Source organism: Lampetra fluviatilis, chromosome 44 (assembly GCF_964198595.1).
Source record: "Lampetra fluviatilis chromosome 44, kcLamFluv1.1, whole genome shotgun sequence".
Classification (NCBI taxonomy): domain Eukaryota; kingdom Metazoa; phylum Chordata; class Hyperoartia; order Petromyzontiformes; family Petromyzontidae; genus Lampetra; species Lampetra fluviatilis.
Window position 1 is genome coordinate 6,554,072 of NC_136318.1, and position 15,145 is coordinate 6,569,216.

The 15,145-nt window shown below is 47.8% G+C and overlaps 1 protein-coding gene across 1 annotated transcript in view; it reads right to left on the bottom strand.

Moving 5' to 3' along the window:
• LOC144947155 (FERM domain-containing protein 4A-like) overlaps positions 1-15,145 on the bottom strand; it is a 289,753-nt gene that overhangs the window by 175,822 nt on the left and 98,786 nt on the right. The window contains exon 2 of the mRNA XM_078876349.1: positions 3,320-3,385. Within this exon, the coding sequence (XP_078732475.1) occupies positions 3,320-3,385 (66 nt within the window). The remainder of the gene's footprint in view (positions 1-3,319; positions 3,386-15,145) is intronic.

The following is a 15,145-nucleotide window of genomic DNA, read 5'->3' on the forward strand; positions in this document are numbered from 1 at the left end:
ATTTAGAAGGTGCAATTAAACCAGGGGTTTATCTGAGTGCGCCGTGCAAGAAGTTAGGAAACTTTTCGATTTAAAGCTTTCGTGACTGCAGGGATTCATCTTCTTGGTTCTTTCGGTAAAGTCACGTAGAAGGGAAGTAATAAAATAATAAAAATGTAACATATTTTATTATGTTTTAAAACATATTTTATTATGTTTTATTTGTATTATTTTATTACTTCCCTTCTACGTGACTTTACCGAAAGAACCAAGAAGAAGTTAGGAAACATCGATCGTCCAAAGTAGTCCCGAAGTCCACTGGTCACACGTGAAGAGTGTAGGCCAGACGGCACGGACGAGTCTTTTGAGAAGCCCTAAACAGTGCGAGTGAGCTCGCCTGCCTAACCACCAGTGGCAGAACCATGCTGCGTACATCAAGCCCTGCTATGTATTAGGAGCCATGTTTTATTCATAGAGAGAGCCACGAATGAGCTCGTTACGTTCATTACGATTTAAAATTCGAGATATGATGCACCCAGATTTTCCATGAACCCCGATGCCCCCCTTTCCCCCTGAGCTTCTTGGGGTGCAATTATTCTGGGGTGCTATGAATCTGAAGTGCTGTGATTTTGTGGTGCTGTGATTTTGGGGTACTGTGATTTTGGTGTGCTGTGATTTTGGGGTGCTGTGATTTTGGAGTGCCGTGATTTTGGAGTGCCATAATTTTGGAGTGCCGTGATTTTGGTGTGCTATGATTTTGGTGTGCTGTGATTTTGGGGTGCTGTGATTTTGGGGTGCTGTGATTTTGGGGTACTGTGATTTTGGTGTGCTGTGATTTTGGTGTGCTGTGATTTTGGTGTGCTGTGATTTTGGAGTGCTGTGATTTTGTGGTGCTGTGATTTTGGAGTGCTGTGATTTTGTGGTGCTGTGATTTTGGGGTGCTGTGATTTTGGAGTGCTGTGATTTTGGTGTGCTGTGATTTTGTGGTGCTGTGATTTTGGAGTGCTGTGATTTTGGAGTGCTGTGATTTTGTGGTGCTGTGATTTTGGGGTGCTGTGATTTTGGAGTGCTGTGATTTTGGAGTGCTGTGATTTTGTGGTGCTGTGATTTTGGAGTGCTGTGATTTTGTGGTGCTGTGATTTTGGTGTGCTGTGATTTTGGAGTGCTGTGATTTTGGGGTACTGTGATTTTGGTGTGCTGTGATTTTGGGGTGCTGTGATTTTGGAGTGCTGTGATTTTGGAGTGCCATAATTTTGGAGTGCCGTGATTTTGGTGTGCTGTGATTTTGGGGTGCTGTGATTTTGGGGTGCTGTGATTTTGGGGTACTGTGATTTTGGTGTGCTGTGATTTTGGTGTGCTGTGATTTTGGTGTGCTGTGATTTTGGTGTGCTGTGATTTTGGAGTGCTGTGATTTTGGGATGCAATAATTTTGGGGTGCTGTGATTTTGCTCGGTTTCTTTACCCTCCTACGCCACCCCTGCTCAAAGGCAATGTCAGCCCTGATTGAGCCAGTGGGTGGAAATGGCACATTCACAAAGCAGAAGCGGAAAGTCTTTTCCATTAGGCAACCACTGTTGACGTCCCAGTGTACAGAACTCACGGCATTTGTGCCTCACAGCAACATGTGCCGAGGTTGGATTCCCCACTGGGGTCGACTATCTCCGTGACGTTTCTATGTTCTTTTCCTGTTCTTCACGGGTTTCCTCTAGTTTCCTCCCATAGCTAAAACAACAACATCAACAAAAACCCCAACATACAATGCTGTCCGGTATTGAAGGAGAAAAACAGGGACAAGAGCGTATCAGCATCAACACCAGCAGCAACACAAATCCCGTCCAGCAGACGAGCGGGCAACTCTTTGGCCACAGTGCGCGGGCCGATGCTTTCCGCTCAAGGGTTGGGCCCTCTCATCCCACCGGCGCGCAGGAAACGTCTAGCTGTTCTCCGCAGTCGTCATCGTTCGCGATGGACAGCTGAAGAAAAAGGCATCGGCCAAACAGCCCATTTCCTTAGAAATTATTCCGAAGATTACTCACTCTGGGATTTACAAACGGCAACATCGCCCCCCACTGCGACAACTTGTGGGGACCCTCCTGAAAATAAGTATCTTGAGACTTTCTTGGGTAAATAAGCGAAGTCCAGGATTAACAATAAATTTAGTGATTCACTCCGAAGGGATGGTAAACTAAACTGACCCCCCCCAAATGAAGCATCACCTTGGAAGCATACAATTGTGAGTGAAGAAACCATTACATTTTCTTTCTTACAAACCTTTGCATGAGGCAACAAAACGAGCATGAATTAAACAATACTCCTGCAGATGCACATTTGCCAATAAATGCGTAAGATACACACAACAACCTCTAAGGAGAATTAAATTAGCAGATAAAACATAAACCATTTAATAAAGGGCCTTAAGCGATACATCACAAAACTTAAACGTGATATTTACATTTGCTGTAGAGCAGTATTATCTGGCGAGTTAGTTTCGTATCGGTTTGAGTGTTTTCGTTCGAGCCTTACTATACTGATGGACTCCTGGAACCAATTACACGCTTTGGCAGATTCAACATAACGGCCTATAATCTCCGCTCTTAAAATCAAGTCACGCCCACATTGGTTGCTCTTTGCTGGTATTTCTTTCTTGAAGACCGCTTTAATGAAGAACTGTGAGCGTGTCCCAGAAGAGTGAGGGTATCACAGTCAGAATAAATCTCACCGTCACTAAACTATTCTGTACGCATGATAAGCTCTAAAACATTACACACATTTTCGTTTTTTTTTCACATCAAGAAAATTAACTGAGCCCAGCACTCAGATTAACACATCTCTCTTCAGGGCCCAATTGTGTTTTTTTTTATTCCGTGGGACGTGGACGTCCCGCATATACCAGCATTTACCGCCCATCCCTTGTTAACGCTGAGAAGGCGGTGGTCGGAGTGCTGCCGGACCCTTCTGCTTGAACTGCTCGAGTCCCAGGGGGCTGAGGGTGTCCCCCACAATGCAGTTCAACTCGGTGGTGAACAGGAGGATTTCTCCACAAATCTGGCTGTCCGTCTGATGATGCCAGTTGTAATTACTGACAAAAGGCCGTACTCAGATTGTAAATGTTGTGGGTTTACTCTCCAACACACCGGTGTGCTGTACTAGCGACGAATTGGCATGTTCTGTTTACGTGACAAACCTTACTAGTTGGCTGTGTCTGGTGGTGGTGGGTTTTACGACACATTTGCATTTACACCTTCTAACCCAAAAAAACCTCTGTTATGGATGATGAACGAGTGGTAACGACGAACGCCTGAGTCTCGACGGTGTGCGGGGGTTGTGCCGTTCAAGTCACCTGGACCAGGAGCTCCAACTTCCGGTCGTCCAGAAGATTAATCTGGCACCGACGCCCTTCCGTCATCTGTGGCGCGCGCACACACAGAGGAGAGAGCAATGGTTGAATGAGCGTGGGCTGGGTGGGGTCCGAGGGTTAGAGCATGAGCGTGTGTTGAGTATCGGGGCAGCTCAGCCAACCCTCCTGGGTTAAATAAGTAATATTGAAAAAAAACGTTTATGAAATGTACCGTACGAGTAATGGAAGAACTCCACGACTCCAGGAAGTGGCCCCTAAGCTTGCCATCACATAACGGGCTCCGTGGTGATTTACAGCCAACGTCACTTGAGCGTGGACAATTAGACCCAAGCCGAAACATAACATATAAAAAATATAATGTTTAAAAATATATATATATATTTTTTAATGATACAATATCGTATTGTCATCAGTATGACATAAGTTTATATTCCATAACACATTGGGAAGTGGGTAAAAATTGAGTTACAAGATTTGAAGATACAACAACAGACAGAGTGAGTTAATAAAAAGTGTGTAAAAAGGAAGAGGACTCCCCACCCCACCCGGTCCCCCCCTCCCCCTTCCTCCCTCCCCCTGTCCCTTTCCTTCCCCCGGTATTATAGTTATCTTCCACCTCCACCCCTTTCCCCTCACCATAAATACCTCGCCTGGTATACAGGAGGTGGTGGGTTCGATCCCGACCCTGACGCCTGCTGCTGTATATTTGGAGTTTGCGTGTCTCTCTCATCATCATCATCACGGTGGCTAGGAGATGTTAACTACCTCGCTTGGTATACAGGAGGTCGTGGGTTCGATCCCGACCCTGACGCCTGCTGCTGTATATTTGGAGTTTGCGTGTCTCTCTCTCTCATCATCATCACGGTGGCTAGGAGATGTTAACTACCTCGCCTGGTATGCAGGAGGTCGTGGGTTCGATCCCGACCCTGACGCCTGTTGTACATTTGCAGTTTGCGTGTCTCTCTCCCCGTGGTCACGTGGATTTTTCTCCAGGTCCTCCGGTTTGCCCCTCCACATTTAGAATCAAAGACGTGCCGTTCAGAACATTTGGCTGCTGTAAATTTCCGGACGATAAGCCCACTTCGTTGCGCTATCAGCTCAGTGGGGACTTAGCTGCCAAAATAAAAATAGTTTGGTTTTGTATAAACCTTCCTGTACCCCCCCCCCTCCTCCTTCTCCGGCATGTGCTCCCCCCACCTGGGTGGTGGGTGCAGTGAGCCCAATCTCCCCCCCCCTCCACCCCTGCATTGGGGCACCTGTCATGTCGAAAATCGGGCTGCAGCTGTTCACCAAGTTCGTGTCCCCCCGCCCCCCCAAAACCCCTCCGTTCTGTAATTGGCGTTTCGGTACCAGGGGCTCTCGTTGAGTTGCAAATGAGAAACAAAAAAGTAAGAGGTAGCAGTTTCGTGGATGGTTTTAGACTAGTTCTTGAATCGAGAGAGAGAGACCGGCCCCTTGCCATGGAATTTGAAATAAGCGGAGGCTCTCAATGCCGTTACGGGCATGAGTTTCAAATCGTGGCCAGGTTCAACTGACTCCCACAATCTCCCCACCGGATATAATTAGGATACAATTTGGTAGAATCCCATCAGGTTTTTGTCTTCTTCTAACATTACTGGGTGGAGCGTCAACAGTGGTTGTTCTTCTTCTTGGTTCTTTCGGTAAAGTCACGTAGAAGGGAAGTAATAAAAAAAAATAAAACATAATAAAATAATTATCACGACGTTTCGGCCACAACGCAAGTAGCCGTCCTCAGGTGAAGACCAGGTCTGTCGGGGAGACAGCGTCTGAATGAAACACCACCACGCTTGGAGCGTCTATTTAAGCTGGGTTGGAAAGTGGTTGTTCTGTTAGAGACTGATCCTTGCCATGGAAATGTGGGAATCTCCACCACCGGCTCGAGGTTTGCCAATTGAAGATGGAGCACCGCTTCGATGCTTTGACCGAGCACGGAAGAGGACTTTGGACTGCGCTTGCATACCGAGTTGAATCTCGGTGCCCAGTCAATCCAGCGGCGGTGGTCAGCATGGGTTGATGAAGGAGTTACGGGGTCAGTAGGCGGGGGTGGGGGTGGGGGGGGGTGCCCAGGACATTTTCAAGTATCACTCGCCACCGATTGTTTGCCGTGCCTCGGGATCGAACCCAGGTTGCTGGGCTCATAGCACAGTGTGCACTAACCACTGTTGCCAACGATCCCACTCATGACAATTCAATAAGGCTCTCAATTTGTTGGGTTTGAGGGTTGAATTACCCTCGTAAAATGATTATTAATCAGTCTTCTTTGTGTAACCAGGTAAGAGCACTATGAGGTTCATCCCCAATCATTTTTGTCCCCCAGCGATTAAATGGAAAGTTTAATGAGCAATGTGCGGTGAGTACATTCTTGACACTTTGGCTGTCGATATATATTTTTAAATACCCAGGCTATTGGCTGCGGAGCAGACAAAGCGCCATGGCTGTAGTACTTTAACCGCACCATATATATTGTACTAGGTTTACTACCCGGCTTCGCCCGGGGCTTGAATTAACCACGCCCGGCCGCCTTTGTCTCCCCAGTGGCGATGTTCACACACCACAGCAGTTACTCGTTTGAGGCCGAGTCGACCTAGGGGAGGCCCAGGAGCGGTTAAAATAAGCGTAACTGGTGGTGGGCGTGAGCGGGAATTGAACTCGGGTCGCTAACCGCTACACTACACTGCGTTACGCTTCCACATGCGCGGGTCACGTGACAGATTTGACGTCACAGCTCACTTGCTGTGCAAAAAATAAATGCATTATTGAGATCCCCCCCCCAACAAAAAAACTAAAGTGTATTTTTATAATGTTTTCATGGTTTACAGTCTGGAAAGTACCCACATGGCAAATTTAAAGTTTGTTGCATGTCGGGAAGTACGCTAAACATTTTGAGCAGACACACACAATCACAACTTTGCCGTTTATATATATGTAGATTGTACCGTTATAAAGAAGCGTTAATGAAGAACGTGGCGAGTGCCTTTATTTTATTTCTACTCGGGTTTCGTGAGCGTGTGTATTGTTCAGGTGCCGTTTGTCTGCAGGTTTCAACTGCCACGCCCGCCGGGTGAATGAACTGAACCGGTGACCTCTTGTTGACCTTTGCGAGTCCCAACGAGCGAACCGTTATTCCAAAGCAGCATCCCACGTCGGCAAAACGGAGAGTCTATAGGCATAAACAAAGCCATGCTACGTATATAGACCCACGCGATGCCGGAGATAGATGCCATGCTATACAACAAGTATAACCCGTAAAAACAAAGTTTTTCACTATAAATCATTTATATGCGTGGCGGCTAGAGTCCTCTCGTCCTCTGGCTTGAGATGGCTGCCACCTATGGGTCAGATGATTGCATGGCAGCATTAAGCAATTGGTAATTAAATATAATATTTTTGTCCTAAAAAGTGTAAAATTTTGGAAAAAAAATTTCACGAACATTAATTGTCACGCACAACGAGTCTGTGTGGAAAATGTCAGCTCGATTGGATCACGGGAAGTGGGTTAAAAAACGACCAAAAGATTTGCACGGTCGTAAGCGCGCAAGCAAGCGCGCAAGTGAACTTAATATAAAGGATTTAAAAAAGAGGCCACGGCTCTTCAGCATCTGCCACTGAGACGGCTGGAGGAGAACTTGTCAAAACTTGACTCTGCTAACTAATGAGCGCCTGCGACGAATGCGAGCCAGTGAGCCGCCCTCGCCGTCTCAGATGCGCACAGGCAGTGGCACGCTGCAGAGCCACCCAATGTAACAACCATCACACATTCCAGTGCCCTTCGATTGCTCATTTACTCCTCATTAAGGCCGATTACAACCACGCTCTATTAACTCATCCGCAGACCATCTGATGTGCTTCCGTATGCCACCCTGAAGCCAAACGCTTTTAAAATCAACTCTGTAAAAAACTTGGACAATTTGATTTCTGGTAAGTAGAAAAAAGTTAGAATTAATGGGGCATGACCATATGTAGCAATTTTTTTTATTTTCTGATTTCCCTACTAGATGGCGGCAAGACATATTATGACCGTGGCCTGAAAGCAACTACATTTGGGGTCACGTGAAATATCAGGAACGGCCACAGGAGGGCATCACCTGGTCCTGAGGACAAGCGATGCCTGGCTGGGAAAGGATTAGATCGCAAGACGTTGAAAGCGGTCGGTTTTCAAAAATAAATGTGATGAAGGGGGAAACAAAATTCGCACCAAGTCGGATACAGCGAAGTCTTGCCAATGATGGGCTATGTTTACTGTAAAGGGATCCCGATGCATGATTTCAAAGTCATGACAGCGATCTGCATCTGAAAACACATTGTCCTGCGGAGGGAGCTGGTAGGAACGTTGGGTTGCTCGGTCAATGGCCTGCAGGGTCAACGGCGGCGTGGTGTATTCCGCAAATATGCCCGACTGTGAGGGCGGGCACAAGCCGGCGTGAGTAGGTTAAACGTTGAGTTGTATAAGGGCACCACGGGGTGACCAGCCCCTCCCCACCCAGTCCCACCCTCCCACCCCCCACCCAGCCACACCCTCCCCACCCAGCCCCTTCCCACCCTCCCTCCCCACCCAGCCCCTCCCCACCCAGCCCCTCCCCACCCAGCCCCTCCCCACCCAGCCCTTCCCCACCCTCCCCACCCAGCCCCTCCCCACCCTCCCCACCAAGCCCCTCCGCACACTTCTCTCCTCACCCTCCCCACCCTCCCCACCCAGCCCCTCCCACCCTCCCCACTCAGCCCCTCCCACTCAGCCCCTCCCCACCCTCCCCTCCCCACCCAGCCCCTCCCTCCCCACGCAGCCCCTCCCTGCACGGCGGACGCACGGACACAATAATCCCCTGTGGGCTGGTGTAACCAGGAGGTTCCTACCAGTATAAAGACTGTCTATGAACAGGGCGATGCAACTTTGCAATATGTCAAAGTTGTAATGAATCTCGTTACAAATATCGGCCACAAAACGATGAAATGCGCAAGGAAACGTCTTGCAGCTAATTACACTGCATCGCATCTACACACCCAAACAGCGTTCCAAATGCTTTGTTGCCAAATAATGAGGCACTTGTGGACCCATAGAGACACGATGCATCAACCCGATCATCTGTCTACAACAGGATGCACTGATGGACCTGAAACAAATTGGTCACATGACCGTTGCAAGAGGAAAATTGATCGCCCAATTGTCAGGTTTATCGAAAACACAAATATTTAGTTTTAAGCCTTAACAACACGATCTAAAAGAAAGAGTTGTGTTTTTTCTGGTAACATATTTTTCATTTACACATTCATATTCAACGAGCATTTTGGAGAAGTATAATGAACACAATGTGATGTACTGAAGGTGTAGAATTGTATGCTGCATATGACGAATGCATTCCACTTGAGAATATTTATATTTAAACTGGTTATTTTTTTTCGAAACATGAATTTTTAAACTTAAGTATCAGTTCATAAATGTGATACATGATGGGCCCCCATTCCACTTTGGTACAATATCCATAAAACAGGACAGACTGCTGAAAAACTATCAACGGTTCATTGCATTCTCACGAATGAATATGCAACATTTAGGAGACATTGCTTGTCAGCGTAAACCTCCAAGGTCAAGGTGCAGCGCTGCAATTTCTTGTTTTTATGACCGCTGGCGGAAAGGCCTCCACTAGAGGGAGCTGTAGAGAGCCTCTATGGGGTATTTGGCCTACTCTTCCACACTCTACCCCACCTCACCAAGTGACCTGTCGATCACTATCTGTGGTGGAGCCACATTGCTTGCTTGGACAGAGGCAGCGGGATTTTTAAAAAATTAACCCGTAAAAACAAAGTTTTTCACTATAAATCCTGTATATGCGTGGCGGCTAGAGTCCTCTCGTCCTCTGGCTTGAGATGGCTGCCACCTATGGGTCAGACGATTGCATTGCACCATTAAGCAATTGGTAATTAAATATAATATTTTTGTCCTAAAAAGCGTAAAATTTTGGAAAAATTTGTTCACGAACATTAATTGTCACGCACAACGAGTCTGTGTGGAAAATGTCAGCTCGATTGGATCACGGGAAGTGGGTTAAAAAACGACCGAAAGATTTGCACGGTCCTAAGCAAGCAAGCTAACTTAATATAAAGGATTTAAAAAGACGTGCACATTGCTTCAACTGCTGCACCAGGAAAAAACAAAGCCGGGGACCTCTAGATTGCAAGAGAGGGCGTCACGGTGGCAAAATGTTAACTACCTCACCTGGTGTACAGGAGGTCGTGGGTTATATCCCGACCCTGACACCTGTATATTTTGATTTTGCATGTCTCTTTCTCCGTGGTCGCGTTGATTTATTTCTCCAGGTCCTCCGGGTTTTCCCTCCACATTTAGAAACATGTGCTTGGAGTATTTGGCTGCTATAAATGTCTGCATGAGCCACTTCGTCGGGCTATCGTTCGTGATCGCGAGATCGCTTCTGAAAAGGAGCTACATCGCTCAAGTAGGCTTTGCCTGCTCAAAAATTTTAGTTTTACTTTCATAGTTTAGTTTATACACGTTTAGTAGAGGAAACGCACCCGCAGTTGATGGCAATACAAACGCAACACCCGTCGCTCAATTTGACGTTAGTCCCCTCATTCTGTCGCCGCAGCCACCGCAGGCGCAGCAGCAGCCGCAGCAGCAGCAGCAGCAGCACCCGCAGCAGCAGCAGCAGCCGCAGCAGCATCTGTAGCAGCATCAGCAGCAGCTGCAGCAGCATCTGCAGCAGCATCAGCAGCAGCCGCAGCAGCATCTGTAGCAGCATCAGCAGCAGCAGCACCCGCAGCAGCTGCAACAGCATCAGCAACACCCGCAGCCGCAGCAGCATCAGCAGCCGCAGCAGCAGCCACCGCAGCAGCCGCAGCAGCAGCCGCAGCAGCAGCATCAGCAGCAACAGCAGCAGCCGCAGCATCAGCAGCCACAGCAGCAGCATCAGCAGCCACCGCAGCAGCCGCAGCAGCAGCAGCCGCAGCAGCAGCCGCAGCAGTCACTGGAGCAGCATCAGCAGCCACTGCAGCAGCCACCACAGCAGCCACCGCAGCAGCCACCGCAGCAGCCACCGCAGCAGCAGCCGCTCGCAGCGGATCGAGGACGGTTACCTGGTAGAGGTCGCTCAGCACAGCGAGGTGTCGGATGGTGCGCAGGGGCACCGAGTACCAGTGCCCTCGCGTGCCGCCACCACCGTGACCACCACCGCCGTGACCACCACCACCGCCGTGCCCACCACCACCGCCGTGCCCACGACCCCGCCACCCCAGCCCCTGCAAAGCGCTCCGGCACCTTCGGCCAAATTCGCCCAAGTCGAGCGGAGAAGGAGACGCGTCGGGGCCGGGCGACGCCATCGCGTGCCCGCCTCTCGTCTGCCGGCGTTGACCTTTCGCGACCATCTCTGATGGGCTCCTGTCTGCCGCCTTGTCTGCTGCCTTGAGCGATGAGGCTCCTTTTTGTAGGGTCTTGACATACATGTGTTATTGAGATGAGTTGAGAAAGCCCGATGGGTGTTGTCCGATTTCGCTGTTGTAAAAACCTTGCTCTGCTGGTAGATGACTCTTATTTTCGTCAGATCGGCATGGCTATTTAATTGTGGGATTGTGGTTGTCAAATGTGTTTTATTTACTGTGAACGCAGACGTTAAATGTTAGAGGTGCAATATTTGTATGATTAAGGGATATTCTTTGTTTCACTCGACCTCTCAATAACATACGTACTTTGGCGTCTCTGTGAAACGGGATTGGTACGCAAATTTTTTGTTTGATGTTTTACAGTCAATTAAAACCACAACGTCCAATATTCCACGGGAAAAATTACTTTACAAACGAAAAGCACAAACGTATCAATCGATCTTCACTCTTACAAAACTGTCTCCATGTAAAAAAATAAAATACCAAAACAAAGCAGCCAATAAAAACCCTGCAATATTTATTTGTCCATTAATCACGTAACATAAAAAACCCAAAAAAGTACAAAATCGATTCTCTTCACAGTCGTAACCACCGCTAACGGCCGTTCAGGCGGCAGCACTTTGAATCATATAACGGAGCTTCCTGGAGGTTCAACGACGGTTGAAGTCTCTCTCTGTTCCACCGCAAGTGCGCTAGCTCTTGCTTTCCCATCGTGCTCCAACACCCCCCCCCCCCCACCAAACTTTAATGAGCTAAACAGGAAAAGGGTGGAGTGGCCGAATGGCCGAATTAAACGCGCCCACGAGTGCCCCGTATCTTGCCCACGATATCGGCTCAAGTCCTGGGAGGGCTTCCCGTGCCCTGAGCCGGCAACGTGTTGACCACGCTTCCGACGAGGGAACAACGCACCGGGTACATTGTGGAATACAACTGGGAGATCACAATGTGAAATCCCAGGCGAGGAGTCTAGTCAGCCTCTCGTCCTCATAAAACGTAACTCGGAGCGCTGTGTCCATCAAATGCTGGATGAAGGCCCACCTCCATTATATGTTGATCTACACCATGCCGGTCAGTGTGGGTTGGTGAATGGGTGGCCAGGGCTGGTTCAGATATCACTTGCCCCAAATGTTATCCATGATTAGCAAATTAATTCCAGATGGCCGGATTGATAGCACAGCGCACCGTTACTGCCACCACTGCTTCCAATTATCCTTACGAGGTCATTTAAATAATAAGCTGCACCAATTTGGGAAACGCCAGCGTTGGCTATGTGACAAAAGAGTTGATTCCTGCAAGAAGAACAGGCAGTTTCCAATCCTGCCAAGAAAGATTAGCACTGCTGATAAAAAGACCGTGACTTGACAGAAGAATACACAACATCGCGTGTGCAGGTTAGGTTCAATCATTGCCACTGCACAACAGCGGCAATCGGAATCTGAAGATGGCATTGGGTGTCTCCCCTTGGGATGCATTAAGACTCCCTTGGCCTAGAATAAGCACCCAGTGAGGTGGATGAATACGGCACAAAGTAGACAAAGTTGGTGGGACACATTTACGTGTTGGCCTTGAGCTATAAGTTGAACTTGGAACTTATTTTGCACCGTACGTAGCAGAGGTGTGGACTCGAGTCATGTGACTTGGACTCGAGTCAGACTCGAGTCATGAATTTGATGACTTGCGACTCGACTTGGACTTGCATAACAATGACTTTGTCCCACCTATGAGATGTGGACTCGAGTCATGTGACTTGGACTCGAGTCAGACTCGAGTCATGAATTTGATGACTTGCGACTCGACTTGGACTTGCATAACAATGACTTTGTCCCACCTCTGGTACGTAGCCAACCGTGCTAATTGGAGCTGCCATGCGTTGTAAAACGGCACACATCAAATTAAAAGTGCTCGCCGTTTACAGATCGTGCTGGGGATGATTTTCAGATCGGGACATTTTTTATTTCAGATTATAAATGGAAATTTGGGAATTTACTAACAGTACCTCCATGGCCTATCCAAGCTAATAGGACAATTATTTGTTTTTTCGTGTGTGCTTGTATATCTATTCCCGTGATGTTTACATTTCTATAGAGTTACGCATCATCATACAATGCAAGCGAATTTGTTTTTGCAACGCAGATGACACTTTGCGTCCTTTTGTGAGCGGCACTTTATTCGCGAACTTCTGACGATGACCCACAACCACGATAAGATAAGCATTCTGTGAAGAGCTGTAAGGAAGCCATTGACTCCTTCATGTTCATTGGCTTTTTCTGTTTGTTAATTATCAAACAGTGCCATCACTTAATTACCGCAGTCACCGATAGCGCCTGGCTTTTTCCCCAGGTGGCCAGATTTAATAACGGCTCCGCATGTGGAGGGATAAGTACGACCCCCGGGGGCTTTTTGTGTCACAGGCTCCTGCGCCAGCCCGTGTGTGACGTCATGAGTTCTTCCCACCACGTGGGCAGAGTATAAATAGCCTGGGAGCCCGTGGGACAGAAGCGCTGTGGGTTCCATTGGCTCTCACGCGAGGCTCATTTGATAATCTCGGCCAAGTCAGCAACAACTGCGTAAAATTATGAGTGCCAAGTCAAAGCATCTCCCCTGCTGATTTTTTTTATGTTACCAGGTAAGGCTCACTGAGCTATATCGCCGTTTTTCAGAAGCGGTCTGGCCACAAATGATAGCTCAACAAAGTGGCTTATCATGGGGAAATGTATAGCAGCCCAACACTTGAAATGCATGCCGATTCTAAACGTGGAGGGAAAAACCGGAGGACCCGGAGAAAAATCCAAGTGACCACGGGAAGAACATACAAACTCCAAATATACAGGCATCAAGAGTCAGGATCGAACCCAAGACCTCCTGCATACCAGGCGAGGGAGTAAACATCTCACCACCGAGTTCTGGAAGAATTTGTTAACCTTCAAGCGGTCTCCCATGTTAAGTGCCCTCAGCACCACCAGTCATATCGCTGGTGCAGACCAAATACTGCTGAACAGCTTGATCGGTCGAAACGGCAAACAAAATAATCAGCCGAAAGCATTTCTTCAAGGCTCAATAGAAGGCTGAAAACAACGGCCCCAGCGCTCTGTGTGGCCCATCTCAACATAGAAGGCCTCTCACGTGACACAACTGAATCTGTGGCCAAGCTTCTGCAGCCACGGCAGCATCGACGCGCCGGGCTGCCCAGGAAAACTCTCATCTCGCGGGCGACAGGCAGGCTGCAAGATTTTTCGATTTAAAGCTTTCGTGACTGCAGGGATTCATCTTCTTGGTTTTTTCGGTAAAGTCACGTAGAATGGAAATAATAAAATAATAAAAATAAAACATTAAATAATTCTCACGACGTTTCGACCTCAACGCAAGCAGCCGTCCTCAGGTGAAGAACAGGTCTGTCGAGAAGACAGAGTCTGAATGACAACCCCAGGCTTGGAGCGTATATTTAAGCTGGGATGGAGGGGGAAGAGCGCCTTGACAAAATAATTTGCATATCAAGAGGAATTTGTATTCTATTATGTTTTATTTTTATTATTTTATTATTTCCATTCTACGTTACTTTACCGAAAGAACCAAGAAGAGGCTGCAAGATGTCACGTCGCCGCTGGGTGCACTGCGCGGCGGCATCTCGGCGCCATGCCAAGCGCGAAATGGCGACATTCGTGAAGCAAGGGCGCACCTCCGAGTAACGCCGTTGGCTACGTACGGTGCGAAAGAAGTTCAACATTCACACACATGTGCCACACGGACCTCGATCTGTGGATGGCCTTTTTTTTCCCATTATGACGAAAATATGAAAGAAAAAAAGAAATGGGGAATTCCCCATATTCTTTGGCAGTCCTAGATATTGCTGATTCCTGACTTGGGATCCAATACCTCCTAAACACTACCACTCCCCACTTTTAAAACAAGTGGTACTTATTTTACTGACATTTGACCAGGGGTCGGCAAACCAAAATAACAAGAAGCAACATTTTTTTTTATTCCGTCAAAAAAAAAAAAGAGACCCTCAATATTTCAAGAGCGGCAAAGCAACGTGAATAACGTTACGCATGCGGCTACAGAGGAGCGGATTACCGACCCCTGGCCTCAAACAGATGATAGGCTGACTTGTAACGCTGAACTGGATTTGAGCTCGCAACCTTGCGAATGTCATTCGAGTGCTCTTGCCACAACGTGGCACAATGTAAAAAAAAATAGCATTTGTGTGTAACTTTCCACATCAATCAATGAGACAGCAAACATCATTGGTACAGACATACGCTTCGCTGAAACGGTGCTACCATTGCCAACACGTGCTCCTGACTGGGCAGTTTTGAAAAGGAAGTAACGACGTGCGAAGGGGGCACATTCAAACGTGGGAGAAAGAAAAAGCTCTGAGCTATAGAATATTCAGTTGCT